The sequence below is a fragment of the Micromys minutus genome (assembly GCF_963924665.1).
Source record: "Micromys minutus genome assembly, chromosome: 20".
In the NCBI taxonomy this organism is placed as follows: Eukaryota; Metazoa; Chordata; class Mammalia; order Rodentia; family Muridae; genus Micromys; species Micromys minutus.
The window spans coordinates 8,484,016-8,511,986 of NC_137955.1; the positions used below are offsets into that span (position 1 = coordinate 8,484,016).

Here is a 27,971-nt window from a genome sequence, read left to right on the forward strand (position 1 = left end):
GGACAACAAAAATGAACAACAAAAAGCCCTGTTCAAACAGACTTGAATAATATTAAAAATATCATAAACTAGGTACACAAAGGACACTTACCTGCTAATGCATAAATTCCCTTAGAACAATCCTGATTCTTTCCCGAAAAGTCACCACCCATAGTCTACATTTGGAAAAAATATAAAGAACAGACATTATTCAGGAATAAGTTCTAAGAACTCAGGTCTTGGGGTTGGGGTGATAACTCAGTCCGTAAAGTACTTGCTATGCAAATATGGGAACCTGAGTCCTCTTAGAACTCACGTAGAAGTATCTAAGCATAAGTACTCGATTATAACTCCACTGTTGGGAAGGTGGAGACAAACAGATGCCCAGGCCTTCCTGGACAGCCAGTCTAGCTTACTTGGTTATTCCAGGTCCATGAAAAACTTGTCTCAAAAACCAAACTGGACAGCATCAGAAGGGTAACACCTAAGGTTGTACTGTGGCCTCACAGTCACATGTACACAGCCAAAAATGTTAGGCTGTGTAATCAAACTATATCACAGCACAATACAACTTTATCAAATTACTTACATGAGTTTTTCCACTTCCGGTCTGCCCATAAGCAAAGCACGTAGCCATGCCCCTTTCAAATATTGTTTCCACTAATGGTCTAGCAGTAAATCTTAAAAGGAAAATGAAAAAGTGTGTCACAAATATATAGCCAGACAAGCAAATCAAGTAGTACTATAAAGTATATTTAATTAACAAAATATAGCAAGGGTTTAAAGATTAGATTGGTATAAACAAACAAACAAACAAAAACTTGCTTTGAACCATGAATTTTAAATCCAAACATGTTTATCAAGAACAGTAGGAAACATGACAACACATTTTGGGGCCATTTCCTATCTATTCTTACAGTGTCAAAATAAAACCCTAGCTTTGGGATTACATGAACTTATGACATGTGCTTTCTGCATTCTGTTGGCTGTGGTTTCCTTCCAGTAATGTGTCAAGATGCTTGAGAAGGTGGTAGTTGGTAGACAAGAAACCAGGTAAAGATGGTGGGTAAAGCAAAACTGTAGAGCCTCATTTTTTTCAAATACTCAGTGCTCATGTACAGTGTGTGTCAGGTGTAATAGAGAACTGGGCCCTTCCTATTGACCTCGGCCGGCCACAGGCACTGCAGACTTTGGTGGATCTCATCAGTTTGTTGAGCAGCTTCTCCAGGATCCAGAAAGCAGTGCTCTATATCATTAGCAGCAGAGCAATGAGCTTTCTTGGGTCAAACTTTTTTTGGAGAGTGCAACAGAGCTTGTTCTTGATCTAACCACTGAACTGGGTCGCTTTTTGTCATGTAACATAATCAGCTTGAAAACAGTCCATAGCTTCATAGGATAAGAAAGGTCAAAAGCTCGGAATAACATTTTCTTGTGGCTGAGGCTACCTCATAAGCTTATAACCACATCTGGCCTTGTCACCTTTCCAACTTGCTTCAAATGCTGAACATGGAAAACTGATTTACAAATGGGAAAATAAATATAAATCAATTATAAAATACTGAGCTTTTTTAGTTGATAAGTCTTAAAATGGCAAAAAATTATAGCTTTTAAAAATATATTGTTAAAATTCACTGATATAATTAACATTAAGAAGTGGGAAAGGGATAAGAAATGCTTCTTTATTGAGCAGAACACTAATCAGCATGCTAAAACACAAACAACGCTTCAGGTAACTTTGCTAGGTTTTTTCAAGGCAAAGCTGAAGAAGATAGAGAAGGACAAGGGCAGGAGGAAGTGTAGTCCAATGAGCCGTCAGTCCTCACAGTTAAAACAGAATATAAGGATTGTGTATTGGTACAGTTAAGTATAAATGCAGGCTGACACTCAAATGTTTATTAAGTCTTTCCTGCAAAAATACCATGATCAGCACTTAAAAACTATTATAAAAACTAGACTTATACTTTATAAACTGGGAAGGGAAGAAAGACTTGAAGAAAGGTAAAAAGCAATGACCAGTTTTCATTACAATTTCCATTTGAAACAGACACTTCAAAGTGTACCTACTTAGCATTCCAGTGTCCTTTAACTTTCTCCCACTTTACTGCCTAAGATCACTGAAGCCCATTTAACAGTATTGCACTGGTAACATTTGCAATTCTTAGGATTCTTATTAGCTCTAATTTTTTGTTTTCAGGGAATTTTTATAAAATTAATTTAGGAAATAAACCATAGCATCCAAATAAATACAAAGATACTTCTATATAGAATATGACAGCAGTGCTGTAAAAAACTGTTGTAACTATTAGAAATAAGAATGGTTACATCAAAAATCTACAGAACATAAAAATTTAGGGCATCTATTTCATTTCATATGTGCAAATCTGACTCCTAAAAGTTGAATGTAAACTAAAAATTACATTCACTAAAACAAACTTAAAGATGATTTAAAAAAAATAAGCAAATTTAAGTAGATTTTTCAGAAGTTTTACGTGTAAACATATACTAGGTAAGGATTTGCACTAATTAGTAATTAATGCACAATAAGTATTTCAAATTTATTAGTATAAGGATTAAATGGGAAAAATTATGTTTTCTGTGCACCACATACCATCACCTATGTTAGTACTTTCCAGAATGTTTTCTTTTCTTTTATTTTATGTGTGCGAGTGTTTTGCCAATCGGTATCTCATGAGTGCAGTCCTCATGGACGGCAGAAGTACACGCTCGGTAACCTGAGACTGTGTGTAGTTCTCGGTGCTATGAGCCACACTGGCACTGGAGTATTAGCCTAGGTCTTCCAGAGTAACAACTAGTGCTCTCAATGCAAAACCATCTCTCCCACCCCTCTCAGAAATATATCCCTGTGTGTATACAGTATGTGCAAGTTAACTATTAATTAGCATAAAAACTAACTTTGAGAGGTCCATGTGTTCCTGTATACCAGGTCAGCCTCAAACTCAGAGATCCTCTTACCACACCCAGGGGAAATAGAGATCACATGGTTTGTTCTGTTTTTTATAAAATATTATTTATTTAATGTATGAGTGCTCTGCTGCATATATATCTACCTGCCTGAAGAGGGCATTAGATCCCCTATTAGATGGCAGTGAGCCACCATGTGGTTGCTGAAAATTAAACTCAGGACCTCTGAAAAGAGTAGCCAGTGCTCTTAACTGCTGAGCCATCTCACCGGCCCTAGAGATCACGTTAAAACTCAAGAGTTTCTTACATTTTCTTCTATTAATGTCAGAACAAGAAAGCACATGACACCCCTGTAGAGATGTACTAAGAACAACATTAAGTTGTCAAGGAAGTAATGAAATTGTAAGAAAATAATTTTAATTTAAAACAAATTCACTTACCTATAAACCATTTCATTAGGAGCTGAGTCATCAAAGGCGTAATCAAAACGAAATGTCTGATTTTCTAAGTACCTTGTTAAGTCTACTTTCTGTTTGGGTTCATGTACCATCACAACATCTTTACTAGGGATTGTGATTACATCAAGATCTTTCATTTGAGTTTCTAAAAAGATAAACAGAAATCAATGTTTAGTGATTTTCACAGTTTGATCTAATGACCCAAATTTAAAAAGATAATTTGAAGTCTTTAAAAAATTATTTTAATTTTGCATGTAAATGTACTCACGTGTGTGTATTCGCAGACACACACACACACACACACACACACACACACACACACACACACACACACACACACACACACGAGGTTTGGTATACATTTGGAAATGAGAGAAAAGTCTGTAAGAGTCAGTTCCCTTACTCCACCATGGGCTCTCAGGGATCATTAGGATTAGCAGGAGGCAATCCTACTAAACCATCTCCATGGTTTTTTTAGATCAATCCCACAACATAGTCCAGACTGTCCTGGAATTCACAGTCCATTTCCCTGAGGTTCCCCAGTGTTGGATTACAGAAATGTGTTACCACGCCTGACTTCTAAATTGAGCCCTTTACAAAGCACCATACCTTTCTTATTAAGTGGTCGTTTTCTTACACAAACACATATCCTATGTTCATCGATCTAGGAATTAAAAGACATTATTTCACTGACTTACAAATGCTATTAAAAACAATAAAAATGAACTACAGTTCTTGGAAATGTTCTTAGCATAATTATGGTGGTTAGGCTTTAAAAAACAAATTAGCACTGCACAAATTTTAATTATTACTAGAATTTTGAGTACTGTGAAACTTTATTTTTGATAAACTATTATTTAGTAAATAAAAATTTTAGAAGACTATTATGCTTAGCATTAGTTCTTATTAAGAAGGTATCCTCCATTCATTTCAAGACATGATACATACAATAAAAGTAAAGATCTCTGTTCTGAAAATGGGCATCTTTTCAAAATGTTTATTGTAGCTAACATTGTTAGCAAAGAACACTAACAGGAAAAAAACAAAACAAACAAAAAAAACCCAGTATTCTCATATTACTAAGTAAAGTAACTACAATTTTATGAATGGCAATTAAGAAACTATTTTATTTTTAATTACATGCACACAGTATAGTTATGTGCAAGTTAAGTGCTGGCTTCCCCTGGAGCAGGTGGATGGGCCTGACATGGTGCTGCTGGAGACCTGGAGGACCAAACTGTGTCCTTCACACAGTCCATGTGCTCGTAAGAGGTGAAGATGAGCCACCTCTCTGGCCCATTAAAGACAAATCTTATTGTAAAATTTTAAAACATAAGAATTACTTTCAACACATGATTTCTTAGAATAATTTCCTCTCAATGGTGCTACTTCAGAGTTTGACAAACTGCCGGAATTAAAACCATGAATGAGTTCAGGTACAAAAGATGAAATATCTGGCAGTGCAGCAAGGCCCAAAATATACAGGAATGCAAGCTTATGAATAAGAAATTCATTAGGACCTATAACACCCTGCTTAACACAAATATTCTTGTAACCAAACGTTCTATACATTCTACGTATTATTTCTCCTGGAAAAGTATTTTCATTCTGCAGCAGGTAATGAAACTACAGAATAGTTTTCAGCACTGGAAGTCTGGCCTATGGCAGCCCTTAAGCTAAAGCCAGAAAAATGTGTATTTAAAACTTACAAATTAGTTATAACAAATAACCAAGAGCAGCTATGGCAGGCTACACTTCTAATATTAAAACTAAAGAAAATGAACAAAAAATAGGTAAGTCATGATTTTTCTGATAATACAGTAACTGAGCCTCATCAGGAAAAACGAAACCATTACAGATAAATAAAATATACAAATAGTAAGTATGAATGTTTTTATTTACAGTATGACATCTTCAGAGTAATAATTCACAAGGGACCTTACAGGATCAGCTGTTGTTAGGGGTCTATAATCCAAGCTCCCTCTGAAGTCTCTGATCATACACATAATTTCGTAATTTGGATTTGTAGCATCAACATCCTATTGGAAAACAGAATTTGAAACTTAGGATACTTATAATTACATGGTATATGTTGCATATAATTTTTAAAATTGCAAATCAGACACTGCCATTTGTTAACCAAACTCAAAGTAAAACTAAAACTCTGATGTAATTTCCAAGTTCAAATTAACATGGTCAAAATTACTTTGGAGTTCACCAGATAAATGCAGATTAACATATGTTAATCATCTGGTGAACTCCAAAGTCTCCTCACTAAACTACAGTTTAACTGTTTTAAAAGTCATCTCTAATACATTTCCTTTTACTATGTAGCAATGCAGCAATGGAAGAGCTAAGACATGGCAAACCCTGTAGAAAGGCTAGAACTGGGGAAACACATTTTACATTCCAACTCTCAGAACTACTTCATCTAGTGTTTCACTAATCTGAGCATCAGGAACTCTGCACAGGCACCACAAGGTTCCTGCAGTCACATCCATCATGACCCCTCCTTTGCCTACCCGGCCATCACGACTAATCTTCCCAAAGCAAGCACTACTACTATTTACTTTTTCTCTGCCCATGCCAGGTAGTATGGTCAATACATTAAAGGATTCTGTACTGGTTGGTTTTGTGTCAACTTGACACAAGCTGAGTTATCACAGAGAAATGAGCCTCAGTTGAGGAAATGTCCCCATGAAATCCAACTGTAAGGCATTTTTTCAACTAGTATTCAAGGAAGGAGGGTCTAGCCCATTGTGGGTGGTGCCATCCCTGGGCTGGTAGATCTGGGTTCTATAAGAAAGCAAGCTGAGCAAGCCAGGGGAAGCAAGCCAGTAAGTGACATCCCTCCATGGCCTCTGCATCAGCTCCTGCTTCCTGACCTGCTTGAGTTCCAATCCTGACTTCCTTTGGTGATGAACAGCAATGTAGAAACTGTAAGCTGAAAAAACCCTTTGCTCCCCAACTTGCTTCTTGGTCATGATATTTTGTGCAGGAATAGAAACCCTGACTAAGATTCTTTGAAAAGTTTGGTCTGCAGATGGAAGCATGCTGTTTATATTTAAATATAAATATAGTCTTGAAAGTAAATTACGATACGGATTCATTCACATTCATTTCCCTTTTGTTAAGATAGCCAAGATGTAACAAAACAACAAAAGCCAGTATGATATGGAACACAGATCACCTTTCGTGCTGATATATAATGATATCTGGCAGTTTGCCTTTTTTGAAGTAGTTCCAAGTGGTCCAGGCTGACCTGGAACCTCTGTCCTCCTGCATCTACCTCCCAGGTGCTTGCTGAGAGCTGTGCTAAGCAGCTCAAAACCAAGATGATATTTTAAAAGTTATTAGGAAAAAAAAAAAATCAAAGAACTGAATTATGACTGCAATTTATTTCAAATTCAACCTGGTAAAGCTTTGATTTAAATTACAGAAAGCCATGGTCAACAGCCTCCCTGCGATGAATAATAAATCACTAATACTCAAGGCAGTAACTCTGTTCATATTCTGACTACACTGAAGATTTTTTAACTGTCACTAAAAGTTATTTTCAGCTCATCTTCATAAAAGGACAGCAACCTTCAGGGTGGGAAGCAGAATGTGAAGAGAGAACGAAGAACTCCCTGGGATGTTTAACTATTAAGAAGCACCCCTTCCCCCCACCCCCCTCAGGAAATGCCAAGTGGCACTTAGGCTAAGTGTCAATAGCTTATTCTGCGTAGTCTTCTGGACACAGGTCTTAAGTATAACTGTGATGAGGTCTTGAACTCCTAACCCCCTGCCTTTGCCAATTCAAGTGCTGGGAGCACAAGCATTGCAGCATCACGCCTAGCTTTGTATTATCTACCTCAGATAGTCTTAGGTAACTTCCAGGTGTAAACTAATGGATTCAGGTTGAATACTATGTAAGATTTATAATTATACAATAAAGCATACGAACTGTAGGCTCAATACAATTAAGGGTACTTCAAATACTATTAGAAACAGCTTGATGCTTTTACATTATACAGGAAACAAATTCTATGATTTCACAGAAACAATACACATGATATGATACAGATAATTTCTAATATGTAAAGATTTTTCTAGTTATTAAATATTTACTAACATCTGAAGAGAATAAAAGAACAACACAATAGAGATTCACTCACTATATCTACAATAAATCAAATTACAAACCTGTTTCTCCAGTTTTACCATACCTAGTTGGATCAAGGTATGTCCAAACAATAATTTTAAATGTACATCTATTACGTATAGTAAACTTTCTAATTTCATGCAAATCTTTCTAAATAAAAGCCTACAAATTTTTAATATAACATATAATTTATGATTCTACACACAAACACTTTCAAAAACAGACCAATTTTAGGGATAATATCTAACACTGAACTATCTATAAGTGAATGTAATAAAAAAAAATCTGTAACAATAATTTCTTTTTAAAAAACATACACATTACTTTTACATATCAATTTAAGGAAGCCCTTAAACTTATTTTAAAATCAACTATTTTCACTGATACAACCTAATCTTTTCTGCAAACAACAAGCATTGATAAATTAACATTACAAACCTGGGCTCTTTTTTCTCTAAGTTCTTGCTGTTGCAATCTCCTTTTTTCTCGTTTTTCTTGCAATTTTTCTACTTCTTTCACACAATTAGACTTTCTACGTGCTAAAGGGAAAAAGATGAGTTGCAGAAGCATAATTTTCTATTTATAGAATTACACTTAACATTGAGATTTTATGAATAATTTCAGCGTGGGCGCACACACACAAAGTCCACAGTGATGAAGCATGCTAAATAACTTTACTTATGAGCTGCTTTAACAAAAGCAGGAACAGGACATTATACAAATGAGTCAAGGGAAATGACTCCAACACACTGATACATGTCATCTCTTGGTTTAGAATCACAGACCTTTGAATTGAAAGGATCAAGAAGTCTAATTTTCTTCTAGAATTAAAAACAAAACAATACAAAAATAAAATAAAATAAAAAAACCTAGCCAGAATTTTAAATTCAAAACAATTGTTCCAACCTCACAAAAAAATGTTATATCTCCAATTAACTGACTAAAGTACTAAACACAAATTATAATTTGTTGGCAAAATGCAATTTTTAGCCAAGTTTGTATTGGACTGCTTACTATATAGGAACCTGTAAGGCTGACCAAGAGAGACTACATGTATGCCTAAAATGACTGAGTCCTTGATCCAGTATTTACATACAAGGAGGTCCAAACTCCTTTTTTGCAGCTTGAACTGGAGATATATCTGAAACGCTACCATTCTGTTGTGCAGAAGATGACTGCTCAGGAAGTTGACTAGGCCGTGCACGTGCTGAACCAACCACTGGAAAACAAAGTTAATTCAGGAAAGTTAAAAGCTAACCATAGTAAAAGAAAAAGACATCTTCACGTCAAATCTGATTGAAACAAGCCTAGGTAATGAGACCCTGCCTCACAAAGTTCAATAAATACTGGGAGGTGGTGACACACTCCTGAGGCTGAGGCACGTGGATTTTGTTGAGATTGAGGACAGCCTGGTCTACAAAGTGTGTTCTAAGACAACCAGAGCTAAACAGAAAATCCCTGTCTCAAATTGGGGGGAAAAAAGTAAATCAAATAATAAATTACATTTAGAAAACTGCCAACTTTTCTATAAATGGTCTTAAAGCTAGCAAAGGTAGTCAATAATCTGACACAACTCAGGAAAGAGGCTGGCAGATCCTCAAGTTTGTGGTCAGCATGGATGTCATAGTAAGTTACAAATAATAGTCTTAAAATGCAAACAAAAACTAAATACTCACCTAAAACCCAAAGCTAAATTGACTTTTAGTAAATCATTTTAAAGGATGCACATGAAACCAATAAAGACATTCCTTCCCTACAGTATACATAGCAGCACAAAAGCATTCTCATTCTTAAAACACACACACAATTCAGACACAGAAATCAAATGTAACAGTCCTCCCAACCTTCCTTACAGCCCAGACTCCATCTTCAGTGGAGCATTTCCCCCACTACAGATACCATAAAAATGCAAAAGTGAACTTAAAATAAAGTGTAAATAGAAAGCTGAATCAGGCGGTGCATACGTAATAACAGCACTTGTGAGAGTCAAGACAAACCTGGGTTAAAGAGACCCCATCTCAAATGCACCCAGGCTCAGAAAATTAGCAAGTTATATAAATTCTTTAAGCATTTGAAGGGTGGTGATAAAAAGGACTTTCTCCTCTCTACACTCCTGGCCCATCATGTACTACTAAGCACGCATACAGAGATATAACTGTACAGTAGTCCTGAACCATCAACAGTAAGAGAGAAACTACTTCTGTCTACGTGTCCTGGCTATGAAACTCAAAGTCAACTATAATTTATGCCCATTTAAACTTTCTTTTGCCAACTCCAACACTAACCACTTCTCAAAGACTTAATGAGAAATTATGATAAACCAATGATAATGAAATGCATCTGTGACACCGTCATCATCTGAATCCTTCCTCTTTCTCTAATGCCCCCCTCGACTTTTCAAAATTGAGTAAGTTGAATAAACAGTACGTACTTTGCTGAGTTTCTAGTCACCACAGACATTTAAACTGTTAGTGTTTTGTTTTATTAAGTATTACTTTGTGGCCTTGTTATCCTAAATCCCCCTATACAGTCGCGATTGGCTTCCAAATTGTAGGGATCTCCCTACCCCTACCTCCTGAGTACTCAAATTACAAGCATGACTCCATGAGTAGTTCCTATTTCTTAAACTAGAGACGGATTATTAATGCTATTGAGATATTAGGAAATAAAGAACACTAATGTTAAAACCAGCCATGAATAGTTAAAACACCAAGGGTAATATTAATCTTTGATGTACCTCATCAAAGCCATGCCAAAAATGTCATAGGAAAGATTAAGGAATAAAGTTTTACTTCACCTCTATTATCTCTTGGGGGAGGGTCATTCTTAATAGATGCCACAGTCCGTCGGTTCTGCAGGATAAAAAAATAGTATTTACTGATTCTTTTCCCCTTAACTGCTCACAAGTATCACTGCCTTGACTACTTTTAATTAAATGAAAGCAAACAGACAATAGTAACATAAAGCCAAATGAAGAAAAACTGTAATAAAAAATTGCTAATTCATCAATAGTCAATGTCCTTTAGGAGGTTTATATATCCAAATTCCCCATATATTAATATAAGAAAGATATTGCTCTAAAGACTTATTCATTTCAGTTTCACCCAACTCTACAGAACCATTATTTTCTTAATTCCAAGCTCAGGTCAAGTGTAGAAATCTTATTTACAAAGTTCTGTAATATAATTTTTTCATCATTACTCAGAAATGAACACACACACACCACAAAAGGTAGGAGAAAAAAAGAGAGAAGCAAAGAGAGAAAATGTTGTGGTTTTGCTTCTCAGACTATAGAGAGAATTCATTAAGGGTTCTTTGATGCTCAGGTTTGGCTATTTCCATCACTGATCCAGTACAATCAGAGCAGATGTCAGAAACCTTAAGTAACTATACTAGATTCTATCTTGCCAAAATTGTGTATAGGTTGAGGGATCTCTTATCTGGAAAGCACTAGGCCAGAAAAGTTCTACATTTCTTCGAATTTTAGAATATCTGTGTATGTGCCCTCATGTGTGTAAAATCAGGTATTTTGGTGACAGGACTCAACTTTAAATGTACATTTATTTCTGTTTCATATATACTTTGAATACACAGAGCCTGAAGACTGTGGTGTGTGTGTGTGTGTGTGTGTGTGTGTGTGTGTGTGTGTGTGTGTAACTCAAAAGGGCATCTGGTATCTGCTGTCAGGTACCACCTTACTCCTGGAGTCAGGGTTTCTCACTTGAACCTGGAACTAGGCTGACAGCCAAAAAGCCCCAGCAATATCTGCCTCCCACGGAGCTGTAGTCACAAGGGTCACAGCTACTTTTTTTATTTAGTTATGTAGATTCAAATACAATAATGGTGGTCCAAGTGCTTTTACTCAGGGACCTCCAACCTACTTGAAGATAGTTTTGTGTATTTCTGGGGTAGCTTCATTCTAACTGAAATTCATCATATATGTGGACTTCCTTTTCTGTGATCTAATGTTCTCAAAAAATTTTGCATTTGGGGGCTAGCAAGATGCCTCAGCAGGTAAAATCATTTTCTGCACAGGTCTAAATAGAGTCAATCCTACCTCCCCAGCCCCCACACCAAAAAGCCAGACGTGGCTGTGTGCTGCTGTAATCCCAACACTCCTACAGCAAGAGAGGAGGTGAGAACCAACGAATGAGAGTGGTCCTCGAGAAATACCTGAATGTCATGGCATCCACACACCTACGCTCACACACACTATGAATAAAATCATAATAAATAAAAATTAAAACCTTGGATCTTTGGAGCACTTTTCATTTTGGATTGAGAAATTGGTAGTAAATTACATTTTTGGATCTAAGGAGATAATCAGTATTGATGCCTTTATTCAGATAAAATATCAAAGTACTACAAAACAAACATGGCAAGTTTTCCTAAAAAGATTTCATTAAGGGTTTTGAAGATTTCACTACTCCATTGGTGACGGCAGCCATCTTCTGGTCCTATTTACATAGATACTAAAAGTGAATTCACTTAAAAGCAAACCCACAGCAAATAGTTTAGTTATACTTAATCCCACATCGAAATTAGATTAGGTATTATTTGGATAGTGGTATCATCTCCCAAAGTGGAGCCCAGAAATCAGTAGTTTTATACTTCACCAGGAGATTTCAAGGAAAGCAAAGGTGAACAGCACCCCAGGGCCTATAGCTATACGGAGCACAGTGGTAGGATGCCAAGGCAAAGGAGAACCATTGGGCTTCACTTCAACACGGAGCCGGAGGTGGTAGATAAAAGCTATGCCAACCCACTAAGGCTCTGTATGAAGCTGTATATGAGAACACTCCATGCATATTAAGGGTCTTTACACAGTAAAGGTAACTCTCACTTTGCTTGTTATATAAACTGAAACTCTGATTTACATTCACATATAAAATTTTAAAGCAGAATATTTTGTAGATGGTTAAGTGTCTGTAATAATTTGCATGTTTTCCTTGCAAAATATGAAGTTCCTATAGGCTTGCGAGCCACATCAAATTCATCTGTGTATTCTAACACAGTTACCGCACAAGGTAGAAATCAGTAGATGCCAATGAATCAAACATTAAGAAGCACAGATTCAACAACTTGGCAGGACTCTGTAGTTATATCTTTATGCAGTACAGCGTTTCAAGCCAATGAACGCAGAGCTGTCTTTGATGGGTCTTCACTTTGGAGAGCTACAGCTATGCAGGATGGAGCGTCGCTCTTCAAGTTTCTCCTCAGCAACAACACATAGGCAGTTAAACTACACTTCCCATTTCTCACTATTTTAAAATTAAAAAACCATAACTTTAAAAGATTACCAGAATATTTATTATTCTTAATAAACAGCTATCTTGTCAGGAAGTGTTCATTCAACACTGACAAGAAGATAGCTTTAACTCATCTCTCCTGAGAAGCTATCAGTCTCAAAAAAATTCTAATCAGGAAAAGAAATTCTTCTGATCTGATCTAAAGAACATCATAAATTGTGAACTGGAAAACCTGACTTTTGAAGGTCCTTATGAATTGCAGATACAGATGGAAAAACGTTTTACAAACCGAACCAATCAATACTTAACACATACTAATTCATTGCCTACCAGTCTCAATTCAGCTCGAAAACACGTGCACTTGCCCCTAACTAACCTTTACAATTTTGTTTACTTTTGAGGACGAGGAGGGTGGAGGTATTTCTGGACTGGGTTCAATGTCTTCATCAGGTACAAGATCAGGGTTAAGTGAAAAGATGCTTTCCAAGTCAATCTGTATAAACAAACACATGTAAGCAAATAACTTAAACATAAAGTTTCACACTACTTTGAAAACCAGACTGTTTAGAACAATAGTCCACATATATTTTACACTTGATTTTAAGAACTGTTAGTAAAAAGTAACCTCCAAAACTACATAATTGTTACTTATAGCAGCTTTCACATTTTGTGCCCTTAGCTAATGAACGGATGATATATACAGAGAAGACTTTCCTCCTCTGAGCTAATGTTTTCAACTCATTGGAAAGATTTTTTTTTTTTTAAATATACAGGTGCTCTGTCTGCATGAATGTCTGCATACCACATGCATACTTGGTGCCCTTAAAGACACCAGAATGCCCTGTGACTAGTTAGAGATGGCTGTGAACCACCATGCTGGGGCTGGAAATTAACCCAGGGTCCTCCAGTAGTCTCAACCATTGATCATCTATCTCTCCAGTTCCTACTTGAAAGTTATTAAAGGAATGATACAGAATATCTGCATCATATAAATTTATAGTTTTATGTTTTGTTGTTTATTAAGAATCTTGACTAGAAGTGATGTTCACTTAGCAACCGTACCTCTTTGCCTTTTGTATCTCCATTTTCTATCCACTCAACAGTTACACTTTCATTATCTTCATTTAAAGATGTTACCATGGCTTGGTGTATTCGGCCTAAGTAGGAATAAAACATAAAACCAATGAATGATAGCATTCTTAAAACATGGTTAACTACAACTTAGTAGTCTTCATACCCATATATATGCACATACATATTCATATATGTATGATCTGATCACTCTTACAAGGATGTTTTTCCAAAAACAAACTTTGTCCATTAGGTTTATTACATCAACTCCAGAAACTCAGAGTATTTGTTAAGAACGGTCTACGAGGGGAACAGAGATGAGATAGGGAGTTTGTGGAGGGGAAATTAAAAAGGAGGATAACATTTGAAATGTAAATAAATAAAATAACCAATAAAAACTTATATAAAAGTAAATTTGACCTAAAAACAACCAAACCAAACTAAAATAAAACAAAAACAACAAAGTCTCTCCAAAAATGGTCACATTGACAGATAATTAAACCTTTATGCCATTAAACAATTCTAATAATTAGCAAGTTAATTTGCTATGATTCCAAACGTATACAGAGATTCATAGGATTAACTGTTAAACTATACTAATAAAAAGACTATTTATGTAGCAATCACTTTAAATCATATATGATGAGAACTAAAGACATTATCTTTGTAGAGAAAAATAACGTGATTCCCCAAAGGCTAGGACATACTAATCTAAATGTCCTCTCCTGTAAGTTGCCAGCCCAGATTTATATTTATTTCTCTGATGGTTGTAATCTTGCCCTCAGTAGACAGACTATGATATATAAGGCTTTAAACTGGTTTCCCTTCACTTTTAGTGGAATATGGACCTTAACAGTCAATAACTATAAAGCTAAATCATTATTTTAAGTCACTATATAGTATTGTGTTTGTTGTAATTTATGGAGTTCTCTGAGATTACAGTTTCATTATGTATCTGTCATTATACACTTTCCACTTATTTCCTTAGGATAAATTCCTAGAGTCAGACTAATAGATTTTCATATATATATGTATATATATATATATGTACCATCTATTTATTGTTTCATGTCTTCATTAATTTGATTATTGGTTAAATGTAGAAACTATTTTATATATCTACACATTACCTAATAAAATGTTGAATGTAAGAAAAATTTACAAGGATTTAAACAAAACCCTTAGGGCACTGATAACTTACTTTAAGATAATTTACAACATTTTAAGTACCTAAAATAAAAACATGTAAGATTAATGCTGTATTAAAGATAAGACTATCATTAATTTAAACTATTGTGTATAAAATTCCTGCCAATTTCTCTCTCTCTCTCTCTCTCTCTCTCTCTCTCTCTCTCTCTCTCTCACACACACACACACACACACACACACACACACACACACACTGGGGGGGGCAAGAAGTGACTTGTTGGGAAGAATGATTTAACAGTAGAGGGGGATGACAGAAAAGTAAAAGGGGTGTAAAAGAATGAGCAAAGTTTACTGCATGAATGTATGAAGCTACCCAAAGCCAAAACAGCCACAGACAGATTTCCATCACTGTAAGGTATGACTGCAATACTCTCTCAACCAGTCTCCGCTCCTATCAACCATAATGATTCTGGGTTGAACTGAGTTATAGCTGAGTATAGTAGCGCATGTTTGTAATATTAGCACTAGGTTATAGCTGAGTACAATAGTGCATGTTTGTAATATTAGCACTAGGTTATAGCTGAGTACAATAGTGCATGTTTGTAATATTAGCACTAGGTTATAGCTGAGTACAATAGTGCATGTTTGTAATATTAGCACTAGGTTATAGCTGAGTACAATAGTGCATGTTTGTAATATTAGCGCTAGGTTATAGCTGAGTACAGTAGTGCATGTTTGTAATATTAGCACTAGGTTATAGCTGAGTACAATAGTGCATGTTTGTAATATTAGCGCTAGGTTATAGCTGAGTACAATAGTGCATGTTTGTAATATTAGCACTAGGTTATAGCTGAGTACAATAGTGCATGTTTGTAATATTAGCACTAGGTTATAGCTGAGTACAATAGTGCATGTTTGTAATATTAGCACTAGGTTATAGCTGAGTATAGTAGCACATGTTTGTAATATTAGCACTAGGTTATAGCTGAGTACAATAGTGCATGTTTGTAATATTAGCACTAGGTTATAGCTGAGTATAGTAGCACATGTTTGTAATATTAGCACTAGGTTATAGCTGAGTACAATAGTGCATGTTTGTAATATTAGCACTAGGTTATAGCTGAGTATAGTAGCACATGTTTGTAATATTAGCACTAGGTTATAGCTGAGTACAGTAGCACATGTTTGTGATATTAGCACTAGGGAAGCTGAAGCATGAGGGTTACTGAAAGTCTGAGAACAGCCTGAGCTACCCGGTGAGTTCCAGTCAGGTGGGAACTTATTTTACAACAAAACGAAATAAACAGTAAACAGAAAGGCTGGAGACATTGCTCAGCAGGTAAAAGCACTTGCTGTACAAGCCAGAGAACCTGAATTCAAATCCCCAGAACTCATATAAAAAGCAAAGTATGGTCATGTACCTGTGAACCTAACACTGCTGGCCATGAAGCAGTGGCAATCTTGTTGGATCCCAGTTCAGGTCCAGGCCAGAGACCCCATCTCAAAGGAATAAAGTGGAGGATGGCATCATCTCCACTTTCTTTGCACTACCAAATAGCAATTCTACTGTGCAGTGTACGCCACTTACACAGATTATCATGCAGACATTTTTTGCTAAAAAATCTTCTAATAGTGCCCATTCTGAATAAAGGACAAAATGTTAGTCTATTAATTAACTGATTAATAAAACAGGGTCTTATTATGTAGCCCTGGCTGGCCTGGAACTTGCTGTGCAGACCAGACTGGCCTCAAACTCAGTTATCTTCCTCCTCTACCTCCCCAAGTGCTGGTATTAAATAAAACAAAATTACACCATCATGCCTAGTCAATACTCTTTAATAGCCACCTCTCCCCTTTAAAAACTCTGCAAGATCTTATCACCTCTAGCTTCATTTACCCTTTACTAGAGTGACTTGACCTCTTTTTAACTGACTGACCTAATCTCAGACAATATTGTCTCTACTATCCCTCGTCTAAAAAATGAGAGATGAAGGTCTTAAACATCCAACTGAGCAGACATTTCCATTCTCTCCTGGTGGGCACTAGAGAGGAAGACTGTCTCCCAGAAGGATGGAGACAATCACAAAGAAATAATGGGAAGCATCAGAACAGAAAAGCTGAAAAAGAATTGTTGGAGGAGATGCCTCCACCATGTTCAGGGACTTGTCACTTAGCCTGATGCCCTGAGCTTGTGAGCTGGATTCCTGGGACCCACATAATAGAAGGAAAGAAGCAACATCCTCATTTCAACCAGAGGAAATAAGATAAATAACTAGAGGAGGAAGCATCAGTTGGGTCCTCTGAGAGACGTGGTTAAGAAAAGAGTAAAGGGGATTTACTGTACCATAAAAAAAGGAGGAAGACTGGCATGAAAAACCCAGACCATGATGAGATCTGACACCCATGAGCCAAGGCTGTTGATATATGCAGCAGCATTAAGCTGAGGAAGCCTCAGACCTTCATACATGCTGGTCATCCATCAGTTAACTGTTCATGAAATGAAAGGTCTTCCTTAGTGACACCAAAGCAGAGAATGAGGTGAACTAGAAGTGAAAATGGAGAATGGCGTCAAGAGTAACATGAGAAGTCATGCTGGGGCAAACCTAGTTTCCATCAGTCTGGGAGGATCTACCTATCACTGCTTTTTCAAACTTGAGTACAGGCGGACCCAGCAGCTACCCCTGCCAGTACCATCCCTGATAATCTAATAAAGTAATAACCATTTGTTGGGGGAAAACATAGTAACAAGTTTTGGGAAAAGTAAGAGACATTGTCAGTGTTCCATCAACAGCAAGAAAGAAAACAACCTGGGCCCCAGGAAATATATGTCTGAGTATCAGATACCCTGATATGAGAGGCAGGAAAATTACAACTGAGACCTACATAGCAAGTTCCTGGTTAGTCAGTCTGTATGTGCCGATGAACACAACTGAAAATGATCTAAACATTCCAAAAGATCTTAAAAAAAAAAAAAACCAATAAAAATATTCCTACTTTACCATTTCCACATCCCAAGTTTTAAGAGGAGCTCCTATACTAATAACTATGTGTGTTATTAGTATAGAAGCATGAAATGTAAATCAAAACATGTAGTATTCATACAATAAATCATGGTCAAAATGTTGAACCTCTAGAAATAGCCTATACAGATTGGCAATGAGAAAATGATGTTGGAATATCTGAAACTACACCTGCCAAGGCAAAGATGTAGAAAGCCTTAATATACAAAAACAGCCAGGTGGGGACTAGAGAGATGGCTCAGTGCTTACGAGTACCTGTTCCTTTTCCAGAGGACTCAGGTTCGATCCCTAGCTCCCATATGGTAGGTGACAACTATCGGTAACTCCTGTCCCAGGACAGTTAATGCCCCTTTCTAGCCTCCACTGGCACCAAGCATACAAGTTATCCTCAGACATACATGCAAAATAAAAGTACACACTTAAAAAAAAAAAAAATAAGGAAAGAACAAAAAAAGTTAATGCACAAATCTAGCTTAAAAACAAAATAAAACCAACCGGATACACCAGATAACACGAAACTCTAGAGAAAGTAAAATGTAGCAACATGAAGTGATATTTGCTTTTAGCCACATGACCAAATTAACTAAAAACCATGCAATCTGAAGCTTTCATTTTACCAACACATACCTCTAAGAACACACTTTTTTTTTAATAGTTGTCTTTTTTTGTATAAAGTTTTTCACCAGACTTGCTGGGGACAGCATACCATGACAGGAACTGCCAGCAGTAGGCTGGAATGGAGACATCTCAGTAGCCCGGCAGCTCCTTGTAAAAAACAGTTGTTTCACGTCTCCTAACCTTAGCCCTGGACACCGGCTGTGTAGATTTCATTTGTGTGTGACTACCTTTCATTTGGCCTTGGTGTGCATAATTGTTCTATTATACCTGACTTGTCCTATTTCTCCTTCTGCTCTGGTGGATTCTGTGAAACTAGATGTTCCTCGATTCTTAAACAACTGGAAACTGAGGCACAGGGGCACAGCACAGCACAATCCTAATGGCCCAGGTGCATGCTGTGTGCTCTCATCTTGGAAACAATATAGTAATTGCACAATGGTAGTTCCCCTTGCAAAGAAAGTTTTAAGAAGTTATTAGAAAATGAATTAGAACCAACATTGGGACCCTAAGATAGGAAAAAGTTATTGCAGTTATAAAATAAGTTTTGTACAACAATTGAGAGTGGTTCCAGGATAAGAAAGTATAGAATGCATGAAATTATATACTAGTAAAACTAAGTCAAAATACTGGGATTCTTAGGAAAGTCACTGTGTGCAATGTACAGAAACAGAAAGCTGGAGGAACGACTGAGTTAAGGGATTGACTTGATTCTTTCTGGCCACAGCCTGGCAGATCTGCCCATGTCATTTATCATTAGAGCTTCACAGGAAAATGCAAGTAGCTGACCTCGGAGCTCTGAGCTCCGAAGTGAGATAAGGTGAAAGTTGAAGTTTAAATGATGATAAGTTTGCAGTTATTATTTTGGCCACAGGTCTGGGAACAGGGGAAGCTGAAACTTTGAGGAACAACTGTAATTCTTAATTCTTTGTGGGATGTGGTTATTCTTTTGAATTTGATTTGGTAATGATTATACGGTATCTTTTTTTTTCTATCTGCTTTTGGAATATCAATAAAAGACTGGGGCAAGAGAAAGGTGAGTGAGTGAATGAGTGAGCAAGTGTGAGAGCATGTATGAGGCGGGGGAGGGAGAGCAGGAGCGAGCAAGCATAAGAGCACATGAAGAGGGAGTGAACAAAGAGTGTGAGGTGTGTATGGAGACTGTATGAGTGAAAGGAGAGTGCATGTGCTGTGTGTGAGATACGTGTGAGGTATGTATGAAAAGTGTGTGTGAATATGAAAGGGGAATAAACAGAGATGTGAGTGTGGGAGTTCGAGGGGAAAAGCAGAGTGTGCAAGAGAATGCAGTAGGGCAAGCAAGAAAGACAGAAAGAGAACAGAGAGAGTGTGTGTGTAACCTTAAGTCTTGAAAAACTGCCTGTTAGTTTGTGCCCAAAAAGTAGTCCGTGTTTATTTATTATTGCACCTTCCAGATATTCCTGCTTCCAGTTGAGAACCCTGATCCTCAGTGGAGGCTGGACCCCAACACAGACTGAGATCACTTAAGACAGTTTCTTACATTTTCTTCAAACGTGTAACACACCCATTTATATTCATGTCCTTAATCTCGGGGCACTCAAAATATATGGTAACCAACTTCCTTCCCTGTTCTTAGGAGATTCAGCACCATTTCCTGAAAAGCACTTTCTTCCACAATCTGCAACACTCATAGTTATGATTTGACTTCCTTATCTCTGGATCCAAGGTTCACAAACTGTTGTGATTGTTTGTATATGCTCAACCCAGGGTGTGGCACTATTAGAGGGTGTGGCCTTTGTGAAGTAGGTGTTTCACTATTGGTGTGAGCTTTAAGATCTCAAACTAGATGCCTGAAGGCCAGTATTCTGCTAGCAGCCTTCAGATGAAGATGTAGAACCCTCAGCTGCCTGCACCATGCCTGCTTGGATGCTGCCATGCTCCTGCCTTGATGACAATGGACTGAACCTCTGAACCTACAAGCCAGCCCCAATTAAATGTCTTTACAAGAGTTACCTTGGTCATGGTGTCTGTTCATCCTACCTAAGACAACTGTCATGAGAGCTTTACTCTGGAACCTTGCTGTCTCTCTCACCTTACTGTTCTTAAGAGTTTGTTTTATGTTCTTGGCCTTTTTGCTTGTTTGTACAAAAAGGTTCAAAAACTTAAAATGTACAACCAGATTAACCAGATTTCTTTTTTTAATATTTACTTTACATATATGAGTACACTATAGCTGTCTTCAGACACACCAGAAGAAGGCATCAGATCCATGACAGATGGTTGTGACCTGCATTTAGAGATGTCAAAGCAATTAACTTTGTTTTGTTTTTCAAGACAGGGTTTCCCTGTGTAGTCCTATCTGTTCTATATAGTACAGCCAAGCCTCTAACTCAAAGAGATTTGCCTGCCTCTGCTTCCCAAGTGCTGGGATTACAGGGTATATCACCAATCGTGGCAAAGAAATTAACATTTTAAACAAAAGTATATGAGAAATAATGCATCAATATAATTTGCAGATTGTCAGGTGTGTGTGTTCATTTTTAAAGTTAAATATCAATGATTGTGTGTGTGTGTGTGTGTGTGTGTGTGTGTGTGTGTGTGTGTATGTGTGTGTGTGTGTGTATTCATTTTTAAGGCTAAATGTCAATGGGGTTACTCAGGAGGCATCCACCTTGTTTTTGAAACAGGGTCTCTCACTGGGACCTGGGACTCTTATGCTAGGCCAGCAAGCCTCAAGGATCTGCCTACTTCTGCTTTCCCAAAGCTGGGGTTACAAGCACATACTACCATGTCTAGCTTTTTAAGTGGATGCTGGGGACTTAACTTCGAGGCTCTCAAACTAACACAGTAACCACTTTTCTAAATGAGCCATCTTCCTAGACCCTCCTCTTTTATTTAATCCCACCCTTATTATATATCCATTGCAAAGAACCTGAATGTCCAGTGTCCATCACCACAGTGCCAAACTAATTTCTAAACCAAATACAAAAGGGGCTGTGGAATCACATACTGTTAATGCCGAACTGAGAACAAAAAATATCAAAAAGAAAATAATCAAAGTGCAGAAAATTTGCAGCTTAGGCACATGAAACATCTAAGAGTATAGCTGGGCTAAACAAATTAGCTCCGAAAAAGGATGCTAAATACTAATCATTAGGACAAGGGGTATTAGTCTGGATATAAAATGGCCCCCAACCCCAAAGTTGGTGATCTACTGGTCCAGGGTCCTCTTACCTTACCTTCCCCCTCCTGCTCCCCACCTTGCCTTTAGTTGATCTTGAGTTGAGTACCTTTGCCCCACACATCATCCCTCCCCCTCCTTGTCATAATGTTCTGTTTTACAGAAGCAACAAAGCCTAGTGACATGGACTGAAACTTTGAAACAGTGAACAAAAAAAAAAAAAAACCTCTTTCATTATCACAAGTATTTTGTCAAAGTGACACCAAAGCTGGCTGACACAACAGGAAAAAAAATTCCAAAGATGGGCTTGATGGCCACTCCTTTTCTATCACAAACTTCATGTTAGTGTCATAAGAGCTGTCTCCACTATGCAATCATGGCACCAGGATTCCAGCAAAGGCCTGAAGTACCCAAGTGCCGTTCAGGCCACCACAAGGACCAAAGGCCAGTAATCTCATGCACAGCTCTGCAGGTGGGCAGACAATGATGACTACAACCACCTAAATTTCAAAAGGAAAACTACTTGAGAGCCCAGGCAGAAAGGACTACCTACTAAGGAGAGCCTGTATGAGGGCAGCCCTGTTCTGAGCAGCATCTAACATCTGAGAAAGCTGCAGGTAACACCAAACAACTGCACTCTGAGAGCAGCTGGGTCCTTATCCTGGCGCTTCGAGAGCTTTAAAATAGCCTCCTTGTTGAGTTTTGGGCTATTTTACCTTATGACTTGCCCACCGTTCAGCTTGCAAGTGGATAACTTGTTTGGTTTACTGGCTCTGAAGGAGTTAAGGCTTTTGGACTACTGAGGTGGGATCACTTCATTTATATAAGAATAAGGAGCAATGAGTAGTCAAGTGTAGAACACTACAGTCTGAATAAGGTTTGTCTTCTCACTACCCAAAGCCCATATTAAGGCTTAATTCCTTAGGCAAAGTTAGGGGTCTAATGGAAGGAATCTGGGCCCCAAGGAGGAAAGTAGGGTAATAATAAATAATTTAATGCCATCTGTAGGAGCTCCCCTTCTCACTTAAGAACGTGAGCTACTGCTGGAACTGATTGTTAAGCAAGTTCAGCTTCCCCTTCTTGTATCCACTTTCCCTTGTTTTCCCTTCAAACATAAAAGAGTATGAGAGCCGAACAGAACTTGGACAGATGAATCTACACAATCTTGGTCTTTCAAGCCTCCAGAAATTCGAATTAAGTAGACCTGCTTTTTAGTCAATTCTGTGGTCTTGGTTGTGGTACAGTAAGAGTGAATTAAGAACACTTTAATCATATTCAAGTGGTAACATTTTTTTGGCAATGCATACAGGTCCTCAATGCATTTTCTAAGCTTCTAACACACATTTACCATTTAGTTTAGCTTAGTGTTGAATGAGCACTAAAGTATTTAAAAGGTGTTGAGAGGTATTTTCCAGCCCAGAGACAGAGCCAGGTCAGAGCCATTAGGATTCAGGACCTGCCTGCAGACACCTGAGCACCCAAAAAAGCCTCACAAGTGCTCTCCCACCGGAGTCCCAGGAGACAAAGCCTGGTCATGGCCATCAGAACTCACTGTCTGCCCGAAAAGAGCCGAACACCCAGTAGCAATCTCCCTCCTGAGCCCACGGGACTTCAGATCCAAGGGAAACAAGCTCCAGTCAGAGACAACAAGATCACCTAGAATCACAGATAACAAGATGGCAAGAGGAAACAAAGCACAAGAACCTAAGCAATGGAAACCAAGACAACCTGGCAACATCAGAACCCAGTCCTCCCACCACAGCAAGTAGTGATTTCCCAACACACCAGAAAAACAAGATTTAGACTTAAAAATCATACTTCATGATGATAATGGAGGTCTTCAAGAAGGGCATGAATAATTCCTTTAAACAATTACAGGAGAACACATAAACAAATAGAAGCCCTTAAAGAGGAAACACAAAAATCACTCAAAGACCTACAGGAAAATACAACCAAATGGGTGAAGGAATTGAAAATGGAAATAGAAACAAAGAAAACACAAAAAGAGACAACCCTGGAGATAGAAAACCTAGGAAAGAAATCAGGAGTCACAGATGCAAGCATCACCAACAGACTATAAGACATGGAAGAGAGTATCTCAAGGGCAGAAGGCAACACAGAAAAGAGTAACACAACAGAGAAAATGTAAAAATCAAAAAGATCCAGTTGTGTATGTAGCAGAAGATAGCAGTGTCTGGCATCAATGTGAGAAAAGGTCTTTGGTCCAATGAGAGCACGTTTTCCCAATGTATGGAAATGGCAAGGCACTGAGATAGGGTGATTAGGAGGGAGTGCACCTTTTTGGAGATAGGAGCTGAGTAGGGAAAGGGGATAACATTTCACATGTAAATACAGAGAGTATATAATAAAAATGTTGAAAGAAAATACGAAGATTGAGCAGAAAGCAACGATTAAAAAACACTGTATATAAATTTAATCTGAGTTTATTGCTCATTGTGCAGCTGGTTTTATGTCAGTTGGACACAAGCTCTAGAGTTAAGAAAGAATGGAATCTCAATTGAGAAAATGCCTCCATAAGATGCCCTAAAGTGTATTTTCTTAATTAGGGATTGATGGATGAGTGCTCAATTTGTGGGTTGCCCTGGTATTCTTTGTATTTTGATGTTAATTCTGCTTCTGCAAGAGGGGTTGCCCCAAGGAGGAGAGGATAACATACTCATGTGATTTCATGAGAACCTTCTCCACAGTCTAACTGGTCAAATAAAGGCCTGTGACTGGGCAGTGGAAGGGAAAGGTGGGGATAGAGGTCTTAAAGAGTAGAGGAAGGGAAAGGGAAGGAGTGAGGAAGAAAAGGTAGAAGGAAGATGGAGCAGAACCACATGACCTGGAGAAACAGCAAGCGGCAAGGGACCTATCTCATAGCTGAGGAATAGAAGTGTAGTGGTAGGTCTGCCCAAAAGTATTATAACTGTGCTGTGTGGTTTTTTTACAGGGGCTTACTGGAGTTGGAGATTTACTACTAAACAGGCTCAGCCCACTGTGGATGGTGCTATCCCCTGGGCTGGTGGTCCTGGGTTCTACAAGAAAAAAGGCTGAACACAGTAGGAAGAGCAAGCTAGTAAGCAGCACCCTCCATGCCCTCTGCATCAGCTTCGGCCTCCAGGTTCCTGCCCTGTTTCAGGTTCCTGCCCTGACTTCCTTTAGTGATAGATTACAATGTTGAGGTGGAAGCCAAATAAGTCCTTTCCTCCCTAACTTGCTTTTGGTCATGGTGTGTCATCACAGCAACAGTAACCCTAAGACACTCACTGACCAAAATGACAACAGTGCTGTGCTTATACAGATGACTGACTCACTGCATCAGCTACACTACTGAAGCTAGTTAGAACTTGGGTAGATGATTAAGACACACAATTCTTTTCCCTTTTAAATAATTGGAGTGCCCTCCCCCATCAGCATTTTCATTGATCACTTTTAAGGATTAGTTCATTGGTCTCCAATGGACCAAGCCTATGTGTGTAGATTGTCCTGAAGCTGTTTGTATTTTAATGTTAATTCCACTTCCCCAAGAAGTGCTGCCTAGTCACATGATTCCAAGTGAACCTTCCCATTTTAATTAGTAAAATAAAGGAAAGCCAGTGACTGGGCGGGGCAAGGGAAGTAGAGAGGGCTGAGAGGTCTGAGGAGGTCAAAGAGGAGGAGAGGTCATAGCAAGATGGAGGCTCCCAAGGACCAGTTAAACCCAGGTGATATTGATTTGCGTTAAATAGCTATGAACATTAAGGATTTTATAGGTCTAATATCTCATATAGAAGGGCAGTTTGTATCTTTGTCTATTTGATGTAATCTTGTATAGAGGATTTGTGGATTGAGAGTTGAATATATAAACCTGTATAAAAAGCTATCAGGCTGTAGACTTGTATTTACATGGAATTTTGGGGTAGAGAAATACCCCAGAACAGAAGCAGAGAACAGGCAGTAGAAGACCACCAGGGAAGGGAGTTGAGTTAAGAAGCTGGGCTGTGGTGGTGGCTCGGACCAGGCGCCAGAGGTGCACTTGGCTCCGTATCAGGGTCGGGCCTGAGGAGTGAGACCTCGGGGCTGGTAAAGAGATAAACCTTTTTATACTTTTAATATTTACTACAACATATGTGCTGCCCAAATTGATAAAGAACCAATAACATGTTCACATAAATTAAACTAATCATTCTCAGATGAAATATTACAAAGTCGAAATTCAAGGAGTATGTGCGTGCATGTGTGTGTGTTCACACATACATCCACACATACATATAAAAAGCCAGAGGCTAACCACTGGTGTCATCCCTCAAGAAACATTCTTTTAATACAGGGTGGCCTTGGTGGCCTAAAACTCACTAAGTAGGGTAGGTTGACAGACCAGTAGGTTCCAGAGAGTCTACCTCTCTGCCCTGCCCAGTGCTAGGATTACAAGTGGACACCATAGTGCCCAGTTTTAATGTTTTACAGGTGTTCTAGGGTTAGAACTCAGGTCTTTGTGCTTGTACTGACTCAGCCATCTCCCTAGCCCAAAATTCAGATATTCAATAAAAAGAAGGAAGGCAGGCAGGCAGGCAACTTCATGATTGAGTCTAATGGAAAAGTAAATCCTACAAGTTTAAACATAAAGATAATTTATAAAAATATGACTTGCTAAATAGATATTTTGAAATCATATCCTTTATTTCAATGTCATTTTATGTTCACTATGTAAATATCTCTATAGTAATGTTCTAATTACTTAAAAATCAGCATGACTCTTTCAAACCAGTACTGTGATCCTTAATCTGTAAAGTTCATATAATTATCAACTGTCAAAAACAGGTTTCACATGTTGACAATTGACTTTTGGGCTCTGAGAACAGGACCCTATTATATGTTTCCTAGTTTACAGCTGAATTCACAGCAGCTGTGAGGCTAAGAAATGCCAGCAACCAATTAGGCTAGCACAAACCTTGTCTAGCATAGAAAGTATAATTTGGTTGCAAATGCAGGAGGCAAAAGCCAAAATAAATCAATCAGGAGTACTGACAAAACCACATTACAAGCACTCAAAAAGCAGAACGTAGCAGGTATGTGTTTTATTTTTAAAAGGACAAACGTGAAAAAAAAAAAGTCCTTTGTGATTCAAGCAGCTTTTAAGAAGGTTGCAGCTGTTTATTATGTACCTAGCACTACAAACTACACTCAAATTTTGTGTGTAATTATTCAAATTATAAGGTTGAGGATACTTGAGTATACAAATAACAAGTCTTCTACAAAAGTAACTATTTCATCAGGAATTCTTGAAATGTTTCTAGAAAATGTTCTCTTGTCTAATTTATTAACACCTTAGTAACTAAATAAGAAAAAAATTACATATTCACTCAAAATGTAAAAGTTAGTAAATGATTTTAGTAAAATAAAACAAGTTATATAAATTGTTTATGGGGCTGAGTGGTTAAGAGCACTGACTGCTCTTCCAGAGGTTCTGAGTTCAAATCCCAGCAACCACATGGTGGCTCACAACCATCTGTAATGAGATCTGATGCCCTCTTCTGGCCTGTTTGAAGACAGCTACAACGTACTCATATATAATAAATAAATCTTTTTTTAAAAAAAAATCGTTTATAATGGTGATTTCCAAATTCTTCATGGCTGGTAAACTCTAGTAGTTGTACCTGAGGTATGATAAATTTTTAAAGACAAAAATTGATGATTTGTATTTTTGAATATAATTTAAACCATATACATACTTTAAAAATTTAAATTTAAGATTCTTGGACAAGGTTAGATATGGAGACAACCAGTGGAAACAACTCCTGATAGTTGTCCTGACCTCCACACATGTAAAACACACACACATACTAACTTTTCTAGTTTATTTATTAATAAATAATAATACTCAAGAACCTAGACACCAGAGAACAACCCTATTAAAAATGGGGTACAGAGCTAAACACAAAGTTCTCAATTGAGGAATATCGAATGGCTGAGAAGCATCTAAGGACATGCTCGACATCATTAGCCATCAAGGAAATGGAAATCAAAACAACCCTGAGATTCCACCTCACACCAGTCAGATTGGCCAAGATCAAAAATTCAGATGACAGCAGATGCTGGCGAGGATGTGGAGAAAGAGGAACACTTCTCCACTGTTGGTGGGGTTGTAAACTGGTACAACCACTCTGGAAATCAGTCTGGCGACTCTTCAGAAAATTGGACATAATACTTACTACCTGAAGA

General features: G+C 37.7%; 1 protein-coding gene across 5 annotated transcripts in view; it reads right to left on the minus strand.

Annotated features, from left to right (window-relative positions):
• Window positions 1-27,971, minus strand: part of KIF2A (kinesin family member 2A) — a 61,532-nt gene that overhangs the window by 17,251 nt on the left and 16,310 nt on the right. For 2 of the 5 annotated variants that reach the window (XM_080933824.1, XM_080933821.1), the window contains exons 2-11: window positions 13,815-13,909; window positions 13,129-13,245; window positions 10,301-10,355; window positions 8,657-8,722; window positions 7,942-8,042; window positions 5,303-5,398; window positions 3,969-4,023; window positions 3,342-3,504; window positions 569-659; window positions 92-155 (exon numbers count right to left, since the gene is read on the minus strand). In XM_080933824.1, coding sequence (XP_080789950.1) covers window positions 92-155; window positions 569-659; window positions 3,342-3,504; window positions 3,969-4,023; window positions 5,303-5,398; window positions 7,942-8,042; window positions 8,657-8,722; window positions 10,301-10,355; window positions 13,129-13,245; window positions 13,815-13,909 — 903 coding nt within the window. Of the gene's footprint in view, window positions 1-91; window positions 156-568; window positions 660-3,341; window positions 3,505-3,968; window positions 4,024-5,302; window positions 5,399-7,941; window positions 8,043-8,599; window positions 8,723-10,300; window positions 10,356-13,128; window positions 13,246-13,814; window positions 13,910-27,971 lie in introns of all 5 variants that reach the window. The other 3 variants (XM_080933822.1, XM_080933820.1, XM_080933823.1) reach the window with 2 other exon arrangements.